Below are 17158 nucleotides of genomic sequence, written 5' to 3'. Positions count from 1 at the left end.
GGCCGTTCACGGGCTAAGTGTAAATGGCCGAATGCAAACGATACTTTCTTTGTTACTGCCTGCGCCACGGATTATGCTGCGTAATCGAACAATTACATCGCCGGATTACGGTAAGTGCCGGTACAGTTCATAGCCTCTTCTTGTCATCAACATTTGTGTTAATCAAATTAAGAGTTTAAGAATTGTTGCTGCGAGCGATGAAATCTCCATACATAAGGGCCGCGTTGCGGCATGCTGTGGCATGTAAATATTTTCTTGTGGAGTTACACGTTTAATAAATGAACAACAGTTTAAACACCCGTTAAACGGGACTTTTTGCGTCAAACGGGCAGAACGGCAGCATCAGCCATGGCCCTATCAACCTTCTATTTATTATCCTGCGTCTTCGTAATACTCGTCCAGCATCGAAGCGTTTCATCCGCGCTAGTATCGCGAGGTAAGGTTTGAAGATCACTATTATGCAGTGCTTCCAAACAGGCTATTTAACAACTGGCTAAAGGAATACCTTAGGTCTGCTTTAAAGGAATACCTTTGGTACTTTTTAAAAAAAACCTGCTCTGTAGCAGTTGACTATCTGTTTTAAGGTTCGGCTCATACATCGGACGAGCAATGCCATCGGAGAGTCGTGGCTTACTACACATCTTGGGGCAGCCGCGAGATGACCAAGGACATGATGAGCTACGTCACCCACATTTACTACGCCTTTCCCGACATGTCATCCAACGGAACCATGTGGTTTACCAACGCATCCGAAGCGCGCCTCCAAAAGCTGATAAATTTACGCGGAAAAGACGCTTATCCTAAACTCATGGTGGCTGTGGGCGGATGGGTCAACCGTATCTACTTTGACGGCATCGCCCGCAATGAAGAGGCCTTTCAGACGTTCCTGACGAATTTGAAGCAGATGCTGATCAAATATAATTTGGACGGATTGGATCTCGACTGGGAATTTCCTGGAGAGCACGTTGGCGATCGATGGATTTTTGTACTTTTTGTCCGTCGAATCAGGGATCACTTGGATTTTTGGAGCTCGGAACTGAACCGCCCACGGTACATCCTTACATATGCAGGTACATTTTTTCATTAAATATTAATAACAACATTAATTAACTATCTTTTTTTTTCTTATTTATAAATTATGGTTTAGGGTAGTATGCATCTTTAATTAACTGGGTAGCAGTACGTGCGACAAAATTATTATAATTCCATTTGCAAATCGTCACTTGCACGGTTCCCGAATATCGCTGCATATTACATTTATTGGTTTTATGCAGCACCGGCTCTCGATACATCAAAAGGTTTCGACCTGAAACGCCTCTTCGACGGCGACGCCCTGGACTGGGTCAACGTCATGACGTATGACTACTTCCTCCCGTTGGTAAACAACACGGAAGGACGCAAGGCCGGTCCCCCGTCCCCGCTGTTCTTTAGCGGACCAGCTGGATATTACCGCCAAAACGTGCACTACACGATGGAACAGTACGCTTGCACCATTAAAAACTGGAATAAACTGGTGGTCGGCATTCCGCTATACGGCCGCTTCTGGACACCCGTCAACCCGACACCCGTCAACAATTCCGATCCAATATGGCGCCAGATGGACACAGATGTGTTGCAGGAGAACGACATTCCGTGGTACAAATTTAAGCCGAATTACTTAGATAAAGGCTACATCACGGCATTCAACGATAAGGTCATGGCTCCTTATGCGTTCTACGAAGAGAATATGACGTATGTGGGTTATGAATCGCCGCAGAGCGCGCAGGCCAAGGTGGATTATGTCGTGGCTGCGGGATTGGGCGGGGTTATGATGTGGGCTATCGACTACGATGACGACGCGTTGTCAATGTTGAAAGCCATACGGAAAACCGACATCTGCGGGAGCAGTTCCTCGGTTACGTCCTTCAAGGTTCCTGAATATCGCTGCTACGAACCGCGATGGTGGTCGTACGACACCAGCAACTTCGGTTTATGCGGGGTCTCCGCGCCGCTGATTAACGGAGTGTACCCGGTTTGTGACTCGCTGGATGCCGAGCACGCGTGTTGCGGAAGCGACGGGCATTGTGGATCAGGCGCAGAAGTGTGCGAATGTCCCGACTGTGTGGACTATCGAACAAATCCCAGTGAAATTCTGAAAAATGCGGTGGCGCCGACGGTGACAGAAGCTGCCTGGTTTACCTCTGAGCACAAGCACTTTGGTCGCTGCGGATTGGATTCGCCGAAAATCAACGGAACGAGCGCCATCTGTAATCCGGATAACTCCAAGGCCCACTGCTGCTCCGATAAGGGTATGTGTGGAACCGGACCAGATTTCTGTGGGTGCGAGGGATGTGTCGATTTCAAGGAGAACCCGGCATTCCGGTACACGGAAAAGCAGCTGGAAGGCACTAGAAAATGGTGGACGTGGGAGAAAGAACCGAAGAATGTGGGACGATGTGGACCGTCGGCTCCACTGATTGATGGAGAGGTCGCCACTTGTGATCCGAGTAATGCGGATGGGTATTGCTGTGGAAAGCTGGGGTACTGTGGATCGGGGAAGAGGTTTTGTGAATGCGAAGGGTGTGTTGATTATAGATATGTATAATTGAAAATCTGTGGATTTTTCACTGCTTATAGCTTCATTATAATGCTCGGCTTAGACTTCAAAACACTGCCTTAAAATCGTTAGAAACGGGTATTTAATTAAACCATACAAGAGACAGTTGTGCGAATTCGCGAAAAAGATCACAGAAATCACAGCAGATGACCTTCGAAGAAAGACAACTGGACACGAGTAATCAAAAAACATAATAAAAGCACAGTCGTTAGAAGTCGGTCAGCACTGCAATTGTAAACATCATGTACCGTACTTACTGGAACACTGTGGAAGGGTATAGAACACTAAAACACTAATTTATATTTTCAGAGCAGAAAAATTTGCAAACCTCCTTCGGTTATTTGTTTCCCGGAAGTGCTGTATCCAGTTCTTGATTCAATTAGTCATAGTAACACACCTGTGGAACTGGAGCCACTGTGGATTTTTTTCAGCCGCTTTTGATCAGTATCGAAGAATCGCGTTGAAATCGCTTCGTCATCGTTTCGCCTAGTTTCATTAGTAATACAGTGTAGTTATTCCACATAGTTATTTTCCACTTCGCGATCTGACTCCTCAATTAGCGGGCTCCTACAAATCTGGTGCACCGCCAACCGCATCACCACGCTCTTGATCTCCTCTTCGCTCAAATTAACAAGATGTTCCTGTGGATAATTCTCCTTAAGAAGCACCATGACCGCACCCAGCTCTTTCCCGCTAAGACCGGTCCACTCCGCCACCAAATTCCCGTTAAACTTCCTCTTTACTTCCAAATGCATCCGGCCGCGTTTTACCATCTTCGCCCACTTTTGCTCTCGCCCGAAGAAAGTAACCGCTTCCGCGAAGGCTTCTTCCGGGTTTCTGCGTTCACGTTTCTTAACCTCGTCCGAAAATTCAGTCACCGCGCAATACGTGACAAACTCGTTAAACATCGGTCGGTCTCGATCGCGATATCGTCGTTCCTTATTCATATTGTCCCGGTAGAAAATTCCCGGTCGAAAGAACCGGGAAGTAGCTATCCAGGCAAAGATCTCCGGGAGCTTTGTGAATCCATTGAGCCATATATTTTTATCCAATCCCAAAAACTCCAGTGTTTTCCACACATTACTGGTTAAAAACAGTTTCTCTCCGACACAGGGTTCCGGTGTTAAAATACGAAACCGATCATGCCCCATCAATAAACCGTTGGATTTACACAACATCCCCAGAATCATCCCGACATCGCCGTACGACAGGAACAGCTTGGCGAAATCAAATTCCTCCTCGGAATGCACGAAGATCATGTCGATCTGGTGTTCCTTGTATTCGAACGATGTCACTTTCCCGTTGACGATACATTCCTGGCTGTTTAACGCGATGACGGGATCGAACGGGGCGCGGTCGGGTTCCAGGAGACAGATGACGTCCAGATCGCCGTGATCGAATTTTTCCGGTTTCTCAAAAGGAACTGCCACGCGCGGATAATATCCCGAGAGGATTAGTAAAATTTCCTGTTTGATTTGTTCGTAACGCTCGCGCTGCATACGCTTAGCGACGACCTTCTTGAAGGCGTTGCCGCCCATTTTACAATCAGTAAGTAAATCCGTCACTAATTAAAGCAGTGAAGATCAGAGTAGTTGAGATTTATAATGAAATGTGACAAATGTGCCTCGACGAATAGTTATATGCGAAGCAGCACGATAATGATAAGAAAAGAAGCAGAGCAAGTCCCATCACGTACAATATAAATGGATTAAATAACAAAAGCAGCTGATAAACGTTTCATAGGCTACATTTTCAGGGAAACGATAACGGGTATGAGATCATAGTTCTGACCAGAGCGGACACAGAAATGTGATGGATTAATCTAGAGCGTACAGTATGTACAAAATGTACCCATAAACATAGAGAGCGTGTATTTTAAGTATACCATACCGTCGAAATAGCAACGCTGCATTGCATCACGCCTGTGTATCATCGATTTTGTACCCGTCAGTTATATGAGTCATCGGTTCCCATGCACCGTGCACCGGTTCGGCGAGTGACAACGGCATGACGCAGCGGATTTCAGATGGCTATCAAAGCTGATTTACCGCCGATTTGTTTATGACATCATGCTGACGTTTCACCGCCTTCTCCACAGTAATTGTTATAAGCGTTTTTAGCGATATGTGTGCTTAGTTTGTTGTAAAAACTTTCAAAAAATATAGGGGGCAAAAGTAAACGTGTTCCACCGTTCCCTGTACTGCTGCCGTCACTCGCCTGGAGTTTGACGTTGTGGCTGAACATGGCGCTTATGTACCGCGCCAGATTTAACCATATGTATTGCCGTAACGTGACACTCCAGGCGGGTGACGGCAGCAGTACAGGGGAACGGTGGAACGCGTTTACTTTCGCCCCTTATAGTTGTTGCTAATAACACTGTAACTAATACGCTGACTATTAATCGGTATAAATCGGTATCTACATAAACATCAAGTGTATAGAAGTTTTCTCTGCAATATGCTACAAAGTTTTACTGTACAATCACATTAATATTTCTGATAATTCGCGAGTACATTAATTTATAGCTCATGTACTGATGTGCATATTATAGTAATTACGTAGTACAGATACGTTGATGTACATGTTATTGTATTCAGGGCTAATTCTACAGTGCAGTATGCATTAAGCCCATATAAAGTGTACTTGTACTTCTACTTATCTATACATTTAGCTTCAAAATGCGCAATTTTACTTACTGCAGCGCTTTTGTTGCTTGTTTAATTAAGTACTACAGACTCACAAGTTAAAAATACTGGTATATTGCCATGTACTGGGCTTTGTATAAAATGGGTATAATAGTTACAATAGTTGCAACCACCAATTTAGCAAAATTTTGGTACGAACTATACAAATACCGTAGTAGTTGTTCTCAAACATTTTTTGCTGCGCACTTTTGTATAATTTTAGCAATTTGCAATTTTAAAACTTTTGCAATTTTAGCATGCCCTTTACAAACGCTGTAACTGGCATCAAATGCCAACGCCTACGCATACAAATACCAATGCACAAACACACGCCATTTCCTGTCACTCCACAATTCTCTGGCGTGCTGGATTAACCGTTGATGGGTCGAAAAAAGGATTTAAATAAGGAAGCGGTGAAAGATAGATACAATTAGCCTGAACAAAAATCGATGTCAACGCACATAAAAGAGATAAAACAGTCGAAATTCCTAATTGATCCGATAATAATCGGTAGATGTGTTCAGTTGCGCGTCCCACCGAAATATTGATGTCCACGTAATTACCAACACACCGTATCGATTATTCCCGTCTATGGAGCGTTGGTTCTGCTGTTCCTTTCTATAGATCGGCAGCTTTCGTGCCGGAAACTGAACGCTTCATAGTTGTATTTCCTGTAGGTGAAACACATCAGGCTAATATCCCCTTGTGCCGGTGACCTTCACACTTTCTAACGGGATTTATTCTGTTTGTTATTTGAATATCGGATTATCGAGATAAACTGCTGATACAGCAATCCAGGTCATCCCGAACAAATCGCGTTTTTTTTAATCATACTATTGTACGATGGAGGATATCTTGTGGTAGATTAAAAAGACGCAAATGCGATGCAACTGTATTACCGAAATTATTTGGCCTTAATACTGCTGCATAACTGTATACGGAACGCTTTTTCCCGGCAATTAAATTTCATCATAGTGACACTGGGTGATAATCCGTTATACGGATATTATGCCGCACTGCCGCATTACGATGTAGCTTTTGGCATTGCCTCCCGAACGTATCCGGATGTGTTTCGCAATTTCACCCGACAGGTCTTCCATAAGCCGTACCTTCAGGATTGTTTGGATGCCGCGTCCGAAATGTACGGTACAACTGGGGAGATCTACGATCTACTGCAAAAAACGGATGGTTTTTCCATTCTAATGTCGCCAGGTACATACAGTGTATATTAATGCGTAAGTAACTGAACAGAACTAGCGAACATCGGACTTTCTTATGCAAATTCTGCTTGAGAGCATTTTTCATCTATACTCGTACCTACATATAACGGGATAGTCAAACGTCTCATGCAGATAAGTTCATATAAGATTTGGGAAATATTTGCCTCAAGGCGCGGAATCGCGTTATATCTGTGTTTTACACAGTACTAAGAAAATAAGCAATATTAAAGTGTATAGCTCAATTACCAAAACATCTATAAATATGAGCATAATTTTCATATGCATTTTGAATGACTATGATTTTTTTGTAATTTATTCTATTGCAGGCTGCAGTCCGGAAATGTTGGCCCTGGCGGATTTCGCACGAGGTGAAATTTTGCTACAGTTATAACCCACTTTATTAATTACTAATTTTTGGGAGTGCGTTTTACTTGCTTTACGTGCTGCATTAAATAGGAGCGCACAGAAAAAGTCGCGTGCCTGGGTTGGCTATTTGAGTGCTTTCTTATTTTGCATGTGCCTAAATGTACATGTTGACGTTTAAGATTTATATCAGATCCATCTTATTTCAGAGATAAACGTGCCGTTATTAGCCAGGTAATTGCACTTAATATAATGAAATCCAGATCCTCCGCCACAGTAAAACATATAATTTCACATTTCAGCACGTCCACCGATGCGAAATTTGTCAATCGAAAGCGCTACCCAACCTTCCTAACCTTCGGCTCAACTAATCAAGGCAGCCAAGCCCCGGCGACGATTGCCTTCTTAAAATACTATAAATGGAATACTCTGACGTTATTCTGCGATGACCTTAGTATGCATCCGCCAGCGGGGGCCTTTTGGGAACGTATTGCCGTTCCTTACGACCAATGCTGACAGGGAACGCCGGCTACGAGTTTTACTTTGAAAGCTACGATTCCAAAACCGATCCCGGCTACGAAGCCCGGTTATTGCGTGCCAAATCACAAAGCCGCGGTATTCAGGGAAATCACACAATATTCTATTTACTTAATTGAGTTCACCCTGCTTTTGAATTATAGTGATCATTATTTTGACAAGATCCGACGAGCTCCGTAAAATAATGGTAAATTAATGTTTTTATAAGAAAAATAAAACATAAAAAGGAGTGTTGTAGATTAAGCCGCAGGTTTTTGTTATCGATAAGCTGTTTATCGATTCCAGATGTTTGTTGTAGGCTATCGCGTACAAGCTGAACATGACCAACAGTGAATATGTAAGAAGGTTTCCTGGAGATCGACATTCAGCTGTGTTTGAGTGAAAGGAAACTGCATCGATATTTTATCCTTCCTTCAGGTCTTTATTAATGCAATTCCCAACCAAGGTCCGGATTATATTCCTTTAGACGTCGATATGGGAACGCCTGATGACAAGGTAACGCAGTACAGACTACAGAGTTTGTCAATGTGACAATGCCATTTATATGTGCTGAATCATTTTGTGTGAATTTTCAGGTGGTTTTCGAAGCCTACAAATATTTAATAGCCATGACCTTTGTCCTTCCGCAATACGACCGCATACAAACTTATATGAATGCTGTTACCAAGACCGCCGAAAAGCGGTACAATATGTCTTATGATTTTAATGACGTGGTAAGAAAACTAACGTGGACATAAATCTAAGAAAGTAATAATTATTAATAAATACTAAATCTATCGATCTTTTATAACTGGTGCATTTTAGCACAACGAAATTACCCAAGCAATTCCAGAAATGATCTTCTCCATATCGAAGGTGAATTATTCAGTTTATCGACCCACATTCGTAAATAATTACTTCTGAAAAATGTGTTTCACGTAGGCGTTAAACGAGTCAAGGACGCCGATCAGCGATATTGACACCCGCGGATTTCTTAATCTGTTTTTGAATCGGAGGTTTGATATCGGCGACTTCCGACCAGTTGTCATCGGACCGGTTGGTATGCGTTTGTGCGACACGTACTATTCTCGACTAAACGTTACCAGCCGGCGCTTCGAGGTAGCTTGTGGAGAACACATCTTTGTTCGTGTAACTTATGACCTTTCTATGTAGCTAGCCTGGCATTATAACGCCAGCACAACGGTCGTTTCGAAGCTGTCACCACTGGCCGATGAATGGAACGGAAATTATGCTCCACCGCTGAATCTTCCGATTTGTGGATATCGTAACGATCGCTGCAACTTGGACACCGGTAATTCATACTGACAGGCTATTGTGATAATTTAGCGTTTCTTTGTGGCATTTAATTTAATTTTTTTATGCAAAAAATCTTGTTTTGCGGCACACCGGTACACGACGAATGCCGCAAGTTTTGTATTATTTTAGTTTTTTGTACGCTCAGTTCGTAATTTATTGGTAACATCAGAAGTATCTGCTTATTATTGTACCGGTTTATTGCGCTGTTATTAACAGATCTGATGCCGATAATCGTTGGAGCGGTGTGTGGCGTCGTTGTTGTTGCTGTTTTGTCGATCGGAATTTCGATATACTGCATGTAAGAGCAACGCAAAATGCTTACCGGTTCGTCGAAGTAAAACTCCTCGATGAAGTAAACGCTTTCAATTAGCAAACGATCAGCCAATATGGATCAATCCAACTGGTGGCTACTGGACGGGAATTTATTGGAATTCCCAGCTGCGTCGTCGAAAACAGCTGGAGTCATCGTCGGCAAATACAATAATGATGCTGTTTGGGCACGGCTAGTGTCGGACACCGGTATTCGAGAAGACGATCTTACAACGAATACCGCCGTTAGGAAGCACTTTTCTCAAGTAAGTAATTATGCTTATTGTTTACGCGTACATAATGTCTCCCTTGAACGAATATCCTTTCACGCCTTTATAGTGCTAATATACTGGTATTTAATGAAATTCTTAGGCGAGATTGCTGCACCACGAAAATGTTGCACGGTTCACTGGAGTGGCATTCCTGGATAAAACGCTGTGTGTCTTATGGGAAGGAGGACGCGGCACCCTGCGCTTAGTGTTCGCCCACGAGAGCATTATCTCCGACACCGCCATACAGACATATTTTGTTTTCAACGTACTGACGGTAAACTGATTTTTTTTTTGCAAGGTAATCAAAAACATTGCTTGCTTGTTAATCTCCAAACACGCACATCTGCAGGGGTTGCATTACATCCATAGAAGCGCTTTCCGCAAACATGGAAACCTTTCCAACTTGACTGTGATACTTGATAGTCGTTTTTCCGCGAAAATCTGCGATATTGCCACTGCAAAATTTCTTCGCATAGCCACCAAGAAAGATGTCTCGTTGGCCGACCCTGATGTTGTTCTCGCGCCAGAAGCGCAAAAAAGCGCTGGTTTCCCAGAATCTCAGGAAGCAGACGTGTACTCACTTGGAATTATTCTGTTTGAGATAACTCGCGGTCATGCCATTATTTCTGCAAAAGAAATCCAATTAGGTTTGTTTACATGATGTGTTTTCGGTCCACAAAGTAAGCGAAGTTGCAAGTTTACAAAAAATTATTTCAGACAGGGTAAAGGCCACAACACCACTGCAAAAACAAATTCGCCAGACGATCGAGCAGTGCTGCGCCGTGGAACCGGCATCGCGACCCAGTGTTAAAAATATCGTCAACAGTCTCAGTAAATTCCAGCCCCGGGGAAATGTGGTGGGCAGTCTGCTTGCTCGTCTGGAAAAGCATGCCGATCATCTGGAGCAAACTGTCCTGCATCGAACGGAAGAATTATTACTGGAGCGGAAGAAAGTCGACCTCCTCCTGGCCGAAATCATTCCTCCGTAATAATTAGTGTATTTACTGTAACAAATACGCTTTACTCGAATTTTACACCCCTAGTTTTCCAGATCGTTGGTTCCCGCTTTGAGAAACAAAGTCGTCGTTCCACCGGAAGCGTATGATTGCGTAACCTTGTACTTTAGCAGTATGGTCGGATTCGATATTTTCTGCAAAGCAAAATCGCCGTTTGAAGTGTGTACCTTCCTGAACGAGCTGTACACCTTTGTTGACCAGCAAGTTGTCGCGTTTGATGTGTACAAAGTGGAGACGATCAAGGACGGATATGTCGTATGTCACTCACTTATGCCAGAAAACTGACCTTTATCACCATGTCATTCTTATCATTCCAGGTCGCTAGTGGTGTCCCCATAAGGAATGACAAACAGCATTCCAGCGAGATAGCCTCGTTAGCTTTGCGGGTTTTGAGGAACTGTTCGGCTGACAACCTGAAAACATACTTGCCCATCAGGATAGGCATTCATAGCGGTAATTTGCTGTGGAAGTCTCAGTCCGGCACGAAATAACGTTCAGTTCTTGCAGGACCAGTGGCTGCTGGTTTCGTCGGGCTGCTGATGCCGCGCTATTGCATGTAAGAGTGGCTAAGAGAAGTTTACCTTCGTCTGGTTTTGGTGGTGAGTTGTTTTCAGCAACGATTCTGTTCCGCTGCAGATTCGGTGATACAATCAATACGGCTAGCCGCATGGAAAGCCATGGAGAAGGTGGGTGGGCTTAATTTGCTGCATAGTAGAGTTGTTGAGTAGCATCGTAAACTTGTGTTGGTATACCGAATCTGATACCTTAAAAATTTAATGACCATCGGGAACCGACTGCTTAAAGCGCTACAAAGTTTATTGGGATCGCTAAGGGTTTTTAAAACATGTCGGTTACAATTAGATGGTCATCATATTATGCTTGTAAGAGTAATCAAAATGATGTTATTGTTCTTCAAATTTCGAAAGTGGTGGCCGTTGTCGATGTTTATTATTGCAAGCTCATTTTTACAGCAAGTATGATCCATGTCAGCCCTGATACAAAACAATTGTTGGAGAACAGTCCGGATTATTTTTTACAACCACGAGGATTAATTAATGTTAAGGTAATCAAATCACTCAGTACCAGAAAGATTCCTTTCAACTGCGATATTAATTTTGACATATACGTTATTAAGGTATATAATTTCGTAATCTTAAAATTTTCGTCAATAATTTATGGTGGCGATTGCTGTTTTAGGGAAAAGGTTGGATTGATACGTACTGGCTCAAGCCACCAGAAGGCGCAACTGAGTAGTTACTACTGCACATCTTCCTCTACTACTCGTAGAAATTTTGTTTTTGAATAAGCGACTGACTAAAACGAGGGATGCCGGAAAATAAGCAATCGGTTTCGCAAAATATTGAAGTTGTTAAAAGCATTACCGAATCCAGTGCTAATAAATTCAGTTCTTCAGCGGTGCGAGTGTTCCACAAACGCGTAATTAATCTACCGCCAATTTTATATTTCTCCAGATTCATTTGTCGAGTATCCTTTTGCACAAGCCACAAGTACCTGTGTACATTGCAATAATAGGTAAAACAAAAGTGGCAAGATCCGTCCTTTATCCGTTTTTTCCTCTGAGGCGATAAAGACGCGCTTATTATAAAAGTGCTTATTAATCTTACTTTAAGCTTTCACTTTTCATATTTCTTGCTCCATTTTGGCACTAGAATACGTAAAATTTTTTGCTTGTTCTTCTGATATATGACATTAAACGCTGTGTTGAGCCTTTAACATGCCGTCGGCAAAAAACTCTCCTATGGAGTTTCACCATCTCAACATCCAGGGGCTGCCCTATGATAATTATCATAAGCTTGATTTACTGTCAAATTATCTTTGCATTGATGACAATGTTTCGAAGTTTTTCGCTGTCACTGAAACTCATCTCCGTCCTTCGGATTCTGATCAGTTGTTTTCCATTCCCGGATACTGTTTATTTCGTAGCGATCGACCTGATATTCATGGTAAAACACGCGGTGGTGGGATTCTATGCTACGTACCTCAACATATAACGGCTGAGCGTGTCGAGCTGAAGTTTCGTTCTAAGGGATTTGAATGTCTGTGGTTACGACTCACTGTTTCTCATCGCAAAATTATTATTGGGACCGTGTATCGTCAGCCTGATTCGAATTCTGTCGAAACCAAAGCGTTGTTCAATCATTTGCGGGAAGTACTGTTAAAATATCCGGGCAGCGATCATATAATCATGGGGGATCTGAACATCGATTCCTCCCCTGGTTCCTCAAGCCCCTATGTCAAATTGTACAGCGATTTTGTAGATGAATTTTCCTTCGAAGATAAGGTAATCGGACACACTCGGGTAGCACATCGCTTGAGACAATCTGATAATACCTTAAGCACTACATCCACTAAGATTGACGTAATATTGTGCAGTCCTAAGAATTCATACGTGTCGTGCCAACCGTCAGATGTAAGTTGTTCAGATCATATGCTGTGCAAAACGGTCTCCGCTTTTCAGTGCAAACAACCGGAGCACAGAGTGATTTACTTTCGTGATTGGAAAGCGACTAATTTTCAGTCTTTCAAAAGTCAAGTTTTTGATTTTACAAAGAATTACGTTAATTACGTTGATTATCCGGACGTCGATGATGAAGTTTCAAAATTTGTTGGTGGTTTAGCTGAAATAATTAACAGGTGCTATCCGTTACGATCGAAAAGAGCCTCGAATAGCAGTGCACCTTGGATTAACGGTCGCATTAAACGTCTGATAAAAAATAAAAATCTCGCATACAAGCGGAAGAAGTTGTCGAAAAGTGCCTCTGAGTATCAAGGCAATTGTCAACAATTTAAGAACTTGAAGCGAGAATTATTTACGGAGATTAAGAACGCTAAGCGAATCTATTTCGAACAAAATGTACAAAATTCAAAAATAATGTGGCGCGAAATTAACCGTTTGCGAGGAAAGAACAACGAAAATGGTAATCTGGACTTCGATTTAAATAATTTAAACAAACATTTCGCTACAATGGGGGAGCACGGTAAACGGCACCCCGTGGCTGTCATCCCGAAGGAGGCTGATACGGCGACATTTGAATTTGATCAGCTTACTCCAGACGTGGTTGCTGAAATGTTTGGGAAAATCTTAAGTAAGAGAAAATGTGCGGGACCGAAAGGTATACCACATAAACTCTTGCTGGAAATTTCCCCTATACTGGTCGAGCCCATAACCCATCTCATAAACCAGTGTTTCAAAAAAAAATGTCTTCCCGTCAATTTTCAAATTGGCGGAAGTAATCGCTTTACCAAAAAACTGTTCATCCAACAACACCGGATGAATTTCGTCCTATTTCACTTTTGTGTAATTTGTCAAAATTGTTTGAAAAATGCGCCCAACTGCAGCTGAACAAATTTTTGAAAAAAGAAGGCATTCTTGCACCTAACCAATCCGGTTTCCGTAACGGCCATTCATGTGAAACGTTATTGTTAAAAGTGACGGAGACATGGAAAAAGGCTGTCGATAGCAAGAAGTGTGTTGCAGTTGTTTTTCTTGATTTGAAAAGAGCTTTTCCGTCAGTGTGCCATTTGACTCTGTTGGAGACACTCCGTGATATAGGAGTAAAGTCTTCAGCGTTAAAATGGTTTTACTCGTATCTGACCGGCCGCTCGCAACGTGTACGTCATGGCATGAAGTTCTCTTCGTGGGAACATGTTTGGGCAGGCGTTCCGCAAGGGTCTATACTTGGTCCCATTTTATTTACAATTTACATTAATGCCCTACTGAAACTGAGGCTACCAAACGTGCATTTAGAAAGCTTTGCTGACGACACCATCTGCTATGCTGTTGCTAACACGAAAGCGGACGCAGCAAAAGATCTAACTGAAGCACTACCGGCAGTCTGTGAGTGGCTTAATTCCAACCGGTTGTTCGTCAACGAGAAAAAATCGAATTTGTTACTAATAAGTTCAGCGCATAATCGCGAAACCAACGTAAGCGTAATGCTGAACGGTCATAAATTACTTCCAGAAAAGTCAGTGAAACATCTTGGAGTGATACTGGATGAACATCTCAGTTGGGCTGACCATGTTAAAAAGGTCCAGAAGAATGTTCGGTACGGTATATCACTGTTAAATCGTGTTAAAGTCGGCCTGCCAACATCCCAACGCATTGCGCTTTTCTATGCCTTTGTTCAGTCGCATCTGGACTACTGCTCTACAGTGTGGAGCGGGGCATCTGTGCGCTTGCGTGATAAATTGGCCGCGATGCATCGTAACGGTGTCCGAGCGGCTGCAAACTACGCAAAGATACCCACGGAATCGTTCATGAACCAACATGGGATCTTACCGCTCTTCACGAGATGGAAACAAAAGGAAGCGATATGGTTATACAAGATCAAACATCCGGAAAAATTCCATGTGCCGCAGTACATCTCTGAGATGGTGGAATTTGATGACCGTATAAAGCCGTACAACCTTCGGAGTAGAAACCGCATCCTGATCAAGGCGGTAGCGAAGAAGAAAGTTGGCGAGACGACCTTTGCTTGGAAACTTAATAAATTGTGGACATTTTTTGTTGATTCTAATTTTTCTGATCTGTTCCATATTCATACAGTTGGTGCCTTTAAGCAAGCTTTGAACCGTGTCAATTTTGTTTAGGACGTCTTTTCTGTCTATCTGCACTCGTACTTTTCGATTTTGCTATTTGGCCAGGTTTAAAATCCCAGCTAGAATGTCACCCTAGCCGGAAATGGGCTACCTGCTCCACGATGAATAATAATAATAAAAAATAATAATAATGTAGTACATTGAATTGATAAACGTAGGGTATATGTACGCAAATGTTCTTCCAAAAGATAAGATAAACTAAACAAGTTTGCAATTTACGTTATAGCAGGAAGTGTTGTCAGAGGTTACTACGTATTTAAACATCACCAGATTCGAAGTTAACTGCTGGCCACAATTCGCGTTGTAAACATTATGCGACTGTTGTGACCTGGGGATACCTTCAAATTCTTCGCTCAAATAATTACCAATAATGAACACTTCGCCCTCTTTCCGTGACTGCGTCAAATACGGTTTCCGTTTGAGGAAATTCCGATACCACGCCAAGGAACAGTCGCAATACAGACGCTGGACCGCGCCAATATCCTGATCAGTGATACAATAATCGGGTGACCGTTTGCGCGATGTACAGGGTTCTGCCCGAACATGATTCACCCGGTGCAGGAGTCTGTCTTCCAGCGACAGGCTTTGCAAATTCGGTAGGTCGGTAAAACTGTAGGGTTCCATGTCCCGGATGGTGGTCACCGTGAAAACGATCATCCGTGCATTCATCATGCGGGAAAAATGATGCCGCTTAATTATCAAATCCCTACAGGAATAAACGTTCAACGCGACCAGACTAGGCACCAATCCAATATCAAATAACTTCGCCGTGATGGGCGAAGTCACGCATTCTTCGATTCCTGATGAGCTGTTTGTGGATTGGCTGGAAGACATCCGGGTGGACGGGGTCCTCCGTGTCGTTTCTCTCGACCATTTCCACAAAGATCGCGCGCTGCGGACTAACCTTGCTAATATTTCGTGCGAACACGGCCATGGCTGATCTTGTGCCGCCCCATACACAGTCCATAGTGAAATACGTGCTGGATATGCCGGATGGTCCGTAGCAGTAACTTTTCTGGCCGTTTCCACAGTCCATTTCGTGCCATAAGTGGCATTCGTCCGCGGTTACTCGGTCCGTGCGAAAAGGCAGTATTTCTATGCTGGTAAAGCCTTCTGCTTTGGGAGGGGGATTCTTCGAGTTCTCACATTCTGTTTCATATTTTGGAACTGTCCTATCATGTAGCGCACCAACGACAACTACAAAGTACAAGCGTTAAAAAAACTGACAATAATGATGGAAAATTATTACGAACGGATTGTAAATATTGGCTTTAGTAGAGTTTAAATAACCTTGCCGGTAAAGTAAATATCGTACCTTACTCACCGTGCGATTCCGCAATTACTATGCACACAAATAGATGCGATGTGGCGATCATCTTTAGCGGAAGCAATGTGCTGTATCTTTTGGTGCAGTTCTGTATCGCAAAGACTGTTTCTGTAGTGTAAGGTGCTCGAGCTTGAGGCAGTGTTTAAGCAGTAATAAAGTGCATTTGTTTTCTCTTTGGTGTGCAATTTCATCCTCAGGGCTAATAAACTTTGTTGTTTCCTTGCTTCCGTTTATTAAATTTTGCAGCAATTTTTCTTGAATGGTTTAAAATTATAGATGTTCCGCTGAAACAGTTTATGTACGTACTACGCGGCATAGCTAAAACTCTTCGCGTTTAATAGAAATTTTTAAGATGTTCATACACACTTTTTTATCAATGAATACCTTATTATTTTCAAAGATTGGACGTAAAGGCCTTGTGAAAGCCTAGAGTAGCTCTTTACCTCTTGTCAATCGAAAAGACAACACCACAAAGATTCTTACTGCCCTTATCACTCTGATTTTTTGTGGCCATTCGTGCAGTTAAGCTTTTTGCCTTAACTATTCAATTACATGAGCCTTGGGTGTTTTATTTACATGGGCAGCATGACCTTTGATTATAGTTGCAGATTTCATCAACAGAAACCGTTTGTAGATTTATATACTGTCCACCATGCTAACGAGTATATAAAATCTGTACATAAAAAGCTAAATGTTAGATGATAAAGGTACCCGCAATGAGGTTCTCTTGTATGTACAGTAGTTCTTGTAGCCAATATTCTAGCAAGCTGGGAAAATTCATCTGACCTCGGCTGATCACATACTTCTAGTGTAGCTTTCCATGAAGCTGGTCTAGTCACAATCAAGTGCTCCACAAATACCAGGTTCAAACAGAGCTAAATAAATACTTATAGAATGGCGCACGACATTTTGGAA

At 42.7% G+C, this 17158-nt stretch overlaps 4 protein-coding genes across 7 annotated transcripts; 3 read left to right on the top strand and 1 right to left on the bottom strand.

Moving 5' to 3' along the window:
• The first annotated feature begins 265 nt into the window (after positions 1-265).
• LOC129594429 (chitinase-like protein 4) lies at positions 266-2699 on the top strand. The gene is made up of 3 exons (XM_055491118.1): positions 266-436; positions 585-1070; positions 1275-2699. Exons 1-3 carry the CDS (start codon positions 349-351, stop codon positions 2582-2584), a joined length of 1884 nt encoding a protein of 627 aa, XP_055347093.1. The 5' UTR covers positions 266-348; the 3' UTR covers positions 2585-2699.
• Positions 2700-5978: 3279 nt separating this feature from the next.
• On the top strand, positions 5979-11681 carry LOC129594461 (atrial natriuretic peptide receptor 1-like). The gene is made up of 23 exons (XM_055491160.1): positions 5979-6492; positions 6827-6868; positions 7073-7097; positions 7166-7374; positions 7407-7478; positions 7544-7587; positions 7699-7737; positions 7818-7895; positions 7976-8113; positions 8205-8255; positions 8322-8498; positions 8553-8691; positions 8913-8994; positions 9067-9271; positions 9378-9551; positions 9627-9924; positions 9995-10262; positions 10329-10548; positions 10611-10746; positions 10801-10849; positions 10930-10979; positions 11265-11356; positions 11491-11681. The coding sequence occupies exons 1-23, from the start codon at positions 6165-6167 to the stop codon at positions 11545-11547; spliced, it is 2973 nt and encodes a 990-aa protein (XP_055347135.1). The 5' UTR covers positions 5979-6164; the 3' UTR covers positions 11548-11681.
• A 231-nt stretch (positions 11682-11912) lies between these two features.
• On the top strand, positions 11913-15011 carry LOC129594428 (uncharacterized). Of its 3 annotated transcripts, XR_008691194.1 has the most exons (3): positions 11913-12595; positions 14063-14363; positions 14446-15011. XR_008691194.1 is itself a non-coding variant. In XM_055491117.1 (2 exons), the coding sequence occupies exons 1-2, from the start codon at positions 12029-12031 to the stop codon at positions 14905-14907; spliced, it is 858 nt and encodes a 285-aa protein (XP_055347092.1). In that variant the 5' UTR covers positions 11913-12028; the 3' UTR covers positions 14908-15011. The 3 variants fall into 3 exon arrangements, 1 of the variants encoding a protein (XP_055347092.1); XR_008691193.1 differs by having other exon boundaries at positions 14279-15011; XM_055491117.1 differs by having other exon boundaries at positions 11913-12257; positions 14279-15011.
• Positions 15012-15619: 608 nt separating this feature from the next.
• On the bottom strand, positions 15620-16294 carry LOC129594508 (uncharacterized). Of its 2 annotated transcripts, none has more exons than XR_008691205.1 (2): positions 16232-16294; positions 15620-16113 (listed from the first exon to the last, which is right to left on the bottom strand). XR_008691205.1 is itself a non-coding variant. In XM_055491208.1 (2 exons), exons 1-2 carry the CDS (start codon positions 16290-16292, stop codon positions 15671-15673), a joined length of 495 nt encoding a protein of 164 aa, XP_055347183.1. In that variant the 5' UTR covers position 16293; the 3' UTR covers positions 15620-15670. The 2 variants fall into 2 exon arrangements, 1 of the variants encoding a protein (XP_055347183.1); XM_055491208.1 differs by having other exon boundaries at positions 16241-16293.
• Positions 16295-17158: the final 864 nt, after the last annotated feature.

The sequence above is a fragment of the Paramacrobiotus metropolitanus genome, unplaced genomic scaffold (assembly GCF_019649055.1).
Source record: "Paramacrobiotus metropolitanus isolate TYO unplaced genomic scaffold, Prichtersi_v1.0 Parri_scaffold0000068, whole genome shotgun sequence".
NCBI lineage: Eukaryota > Metazoa > Tardigrada > Eutardigrada > Parachela > Macrobiotidae > Paramacrobiotus > Paramacrobiotus metropolitanus.
This window is presented reverse-complemented; position numbering and strand designations above follow the sequence as displayed.

Bases quoted from the DNA above. Each gene is read 5' to 3' on its own strand.
- LOC129594461 (XM_055491160.1), top strand. From the start codon at position 6,165: ATGCAACTGTATTACCGAAATTATTTGGCCTTAATACTGCTGCATAAC. The intron at 8,499-8,552 runs GTAGCTTGTGGA...CTTTCTATGTAG, and splicing joins TTACCAGCCGGCGCTTCGAG to CTAGCCTGGCATTATAACGC. The intron at 10,263-10,328 runs GTAATAATTAGT...CTAGTTTTCCAG, and splicing joins CTGGCCGAAATCATTCCTCC to ATCGTTGGTTCCCGCTTTGA.
- LOC129594429 (XM_055491118.1), top strand. From the start codon at position 349: ATGGCCCTATCAACCTTCTATTTATTATCCTGCGTCTTCGTAATACTC. The intron at 437-584 runs GTAAGGTTTGAA...ATCTGTTTTAAG, and splicing joins ATCCGCGCTAGTATCGCGAG to GTTCGGCTCATACATCGGAC. The intron at 1,071-1,274 runs GTACATTTTTTC...GGTTTTATGCAG, and splicing joins GTACATCCTTACATATGCAG to CACCGGCTCTCGATACATCA.
- LOC129594508 (XM_055491208.1), bottom strand. From the start codon at position 16,292: ATGATCGCCACATCGCATCTATTTGTGTGCATAGTAATTGCGGAATCG. The intron at 16,114-16,240 runs GTGAGTAAGGTA...TGTACTTTGTAG, and splicing joins AGTAATTGCGGAATCGCACG to TTGTCGTTGGTGCGCTACAT.
- LOC129594428 (XM_055491117.1), top strand. From the start codon at position 12,029: ATGCCGTCGGCAAAAAACTCTCCTATGGAGTTTCACCATCTCAACATC. The intron at 12,258-14,278 runs GTAAAACACGCG...AATTACTTCCAG, and splicing joins CGATCGACCTGATATTCATG to AAAAGTCAGTGAAACATCTT.